The following is a 4,135-nucleotide window of genomic DNA, read 5'->3' on the forward strand; positions in this document are numbered from 1 at the left end:
TTTACGTCAAAGGCCACCGTGAGCGCTAGTCTCCTCATTTTTTCCAGTAGCCTTAAATCCACCCTTCCAGCACATACATCAGCACGGGAAGAATGGCTACTCGGAAGATGAATAGCACCGTCTCAAGAGGTAGGCGAATTAAACTAGAAAAAAAGGTACACTAAACCATATGTAAAATACGGAGAAGGCATTCCAGAAAAAAAGAGTAGATCATATGGTCATAAATAATTATTTGAATAAAAAATTGTAAAAATATTAATAATAAAGCAAGTTTCATCAAATTATATTCCCATTAAGCGCAAGTTCGGATTCAACCGCAGATCTCAAATTTGAGGAAATCGAATGGGGAAACACAATATCAAAACGAACTTTCAAAAATCCTAGCTGCGAGGGGGATTTAACATAAGGAAGTCCCTCATTAGCAATCTTATAATCAGAATCAGGATTCACCGGAGAATGAAGAACCACTGATATTTTTCGCCCTCCCAACAAAGGAACAGTAATAGGCCGACCCAACAGTGCATCATACAGGGATATTTTCAATACATAAATCAAATTCTCCCCCTCACGTTTAAAAAGAGGATGAGGCTTGTCGCATATTTCAAAAACTATATTTGCAGGCAATCTCTGCGGGTTGATATCATCCCCAGCTCCCTCAAATGTAATTTTGGTCCCTGCCTTCCATCCAGGCTTTATTTTAATATCATAAATCTTCTCCTGCTGTACGCAGGAACCGTTCACTAGACATTTCCTCATGACTTTGACGTGCTTTGTTGTGCCAGTTTTTATGTCTTCCAGCGAAACTTGTAGTCGCTGCAACAAATCGGGATCTCTCTGCTTCCTTTGCATTGAAGGTCCACGATGACCAAATGAAGCTCCAAAAGGGCCTCCAAAAGGGCCACCAAAAGGACTAAATGTACTTCCATTTTCAAACATAGAAAAAGGATCATCCCCTCCAAAAAAACTACTAAACATGCTAAAAGCATCCCCAGTTGAGAAATGCGCTCCAAATCCATTGGCTTGACCACCACAAGAGTTTTTAAGTCCTTCTTCTCCATACTGGTCGTATATAGCTCTCTTATTTTTATCAGAAAGCACACTGAAGGCTTCAGACACAGCCTTGAACTTCTCTTCGGCGTCAGGAGATTTATTTTTGTCAGGATGAAACTTGAGTGCCATTTTTTTGTACGCTTTCTTCAGCTGATCATCGTTAGCATCACGAGAAACACCAAGAATCTTATAATAATCAGCACCCATTGATATGTACGAAATTGCGCAACAACAAAAGTATATTAATTAAATGTAGACTAGAACATTCCAGAACGTTCCAACAGACGCTATTTTTAAATCAATTAATATACACTTTTAACAATTCGTTTTAATTTAATAAAAACCGTTAATAAATCCTATCCTCGGGTCATGCTAATTAATTAAAACTTTATTTGGTGTTTAATAATAATTTGAAGAATGGAATAAAATTCATGTTGAAAAAAAAAAGTTAATAAATTGATACAGATTATTCAATTCCATAGTGCTAAAATGTTTATTTTGAATCTATTTAGAGCTTTTTATTGTTTTTGTGATTTTTTTGACCTCAATGTTTGTCACAGGTATTTGTAGCTAAAACTATAGCTTTTTATGCATGATCACAAGTAGCAGAGTTTTACATTTGAAGTGTATTTCTGCGCAATAAGGAGTTTTAAATTAATTTTTGAATCGATCTTTATGATATTTACTATTTTTTAATCCTTAACTATCATAAAAATAGTTTTTGATATTTTACTATAAATTCTTATTTTATTTAAATAAAATTAATAGTATCAAATTTGTACGCATTGAATTACTCCATATTCGAGAAGAAGAGAGAATAAAATAAATATAACATATCCAAACATCATTGTAAGCCCAAGAAACTTTGACAATTTCCAACGGAAAGCAGCTATGATTAAAATTACACAGACAAGCATAGCCAATAACATTGAAATTGAGCAAACCAGTCCTTTACTATTGACACTGACAGGGCTTTTAAACACCATCCAATAGATAAGCCACGGAAATGGAAGTCTATCAAGTCAAAAATAAATAAAACCCAACACAAGAATCAAAAATGTTACTCCCAACTGAACTAGAAACTGCCATGTCTCCAAACCCTTTTTTAGCCACGACATAGCTGCTTATCAAATCAGGAATGCTTGTTCCCGCTGCAAGGATTGTTAGTCCCATGACCTTATCATTATTGAGGATATTTCTAAACAAACTGTGCTCGGGATTCCCAGAGTCAAACCAATTTGATTGGCCCACCACACCATCAAATACGAGAATATACCAATCCAGATAATACTTCCTATAAACCCCAAAGGTGCAAATCTTTGTAATTTCTACAATTTATTACTGATTTGTTACCTTTCTTTTAATATCTGGGACTGTTATGTAAAGTAGCACTGTTATTGGTAGTAAAACTATAAAGGCGGCTCTTTTTCCATTAGAACTAGGCCAAGATAAACTACGTTCTTCGCCATCATCGACAAATGTTACCTAAGAATTAAGTATTGGTGTATTTTTACTTGTTGAGGCTGATCCACGAGGTCCAAGTCAATAGTGACCTCATTTTTTCTGATAGGTTCGGTTGGTTTCTAAATAAGGTTTAAAAATCAAACTTTGACTTCCTGGGTTTCCACTGCCATTTGATTCATCTTAGCCTTCACCACGTTAGCCATGCAAGGTTCTTGGAAAATGATAAAATTGAAAATAACTTTCATTCTTTGGTAAAATGTTGCTGGCTAAAAGTATCTGGTAAATTCCCCTTCTAAATTGACTCCTTCTTCCATGGATCACCGAGATCTAAGAAAGTCAAATCTGTTTAATTTCACCATAGAACACTTCCTTTCGTCCTCGGGAGGAGGTTTTTGATGAAGAATTTTAGTTTTTACAAACATTTCCATAAAAGTATTAAACTTCATAAAAACCACATATAATATATACCAAACAAACAAAATTAAAGCTTCCCACCAATAAATAAACCCATCAAGGAAAAATGCCACCGTCATCACCAGAGATACTATATAGAATGTGACATCACGAAAGAGTGGCCACCAAGAAAGGACAAGCACAGTTCCACTTGCAAGAGTACAAATGCTGATCACAAACATCAAGTTAAACACAGCTGAGCCGACAATGGTTCCAATCCCCACATCATTCTTGGCTAGGAAGACACCAATGATAGAAGTAAATAATTCAGGAGCACTCCCGCCCGCTGCCATAAAAGTAGCCCCTGCCACATCTTCGCTGATTTGTAGTTTTTTAGCGATTATTTCCAACGATGGAACAAAATATTCATCACAGACAATGGCCAAAGCAATAAACATGTAAATAACGCCAATCAAGTGAAGGATAACTGCCCCTTTTCTTCTCTGACAATTATCAAATAAATCGACGGGGTAGTCCCCGTAAACGGGATCGGCACATCCGCCGGTGTTATTTACTGCCAGCAATTTAAGGGCTTGTACGTCCTGGAAAAAGAAAAGTAGGCCAAGCAATATAATTTTTTTCACCATTGATTAATCTAGTTCAATTAAATATATTCAAGTTGTGAAAACCGTATCTAATCACTCAATTAGACACACATAAATAGCAATTATATATTATTCGTTTTTATTTGACATATTTTATTGATTATCTATTTTTGAAAATCAATAAAACAGTTCAAGAGATTGTTGCAAATTAATACTTCAAAATTTCGATAAATAAGAGTTCTCTGAGTGATCATTCCGAGGCTTAGTGCTTAATTAATAAATCAATGTAATAAACACGAAATCTTTATTTATGACAAGATAAGAAATAAAATCGTTTAGAAAAATTCTATGAAAGATTAATTGACTGAAAAGTATAGAATACTATACACCTTTGGATATAGTTCGTTTAGCCATTTTCAACGTTTTATGAAAAATATATAAAATTTTAGGAATCAATATCGGTCAAGAACAAATATTTAGATTGTAATTTTAAAAGAAAAAATCACTTAACATCAGAATGGTCTTCAGGTTTATCATTAACAGTCTGTCATTGCACGTTTATAAGAATTAATTTAAATTAAGAAAAGGATAAAAACAAAACTCGCGAGAAAAGAGAAATTTAA

At 34.4% G+C, this 4,135-nt stretch overlaps 1 protein-coding gene and 1 pseudogene across 1 annotated transcript; both read right to left on the reverse strand.

Annotated features, from left to right (window-relative positions):
* Positions 1-276: 276 nt before the first annotated feature.
* Positions 277-1,315, reverse strand: LOC115229431 (dnaJ homolog subfamily B member 4-like). Its single transcript, XM_036499201.1, has one exon. It carries the CDS (start codon positions 1,255-1,257, stop codon positions 277-279), a length of 981 nt encoding a protein of 326 aa, XP_036355094.1. The 5' UTR covers positions 1,258-1,315.
* Positions 1,316-1,820: 505 nt separating this feature from the next.
* LOC115229430 lies at positions 1,821-3,580 on the reverse strand (annotated as a pseudogene).
* Positions 3,581-4,135: the final 555 nt, after the last annotated feature.

Source organism: Octopus sinensis, unplaced genomic scaffold (genome assembly GCF_006345805.1).
Source record: "Octopus sinensis unplaced genomic scaffold, ASM634580v1 Contig12624, whole genome shotgun sequence".
NCBI lineage: Eukaryota > Metazoa > Mollusca > Cephalopoda > Octopoda > Octopodidae > Octopus > Octopus sinensis.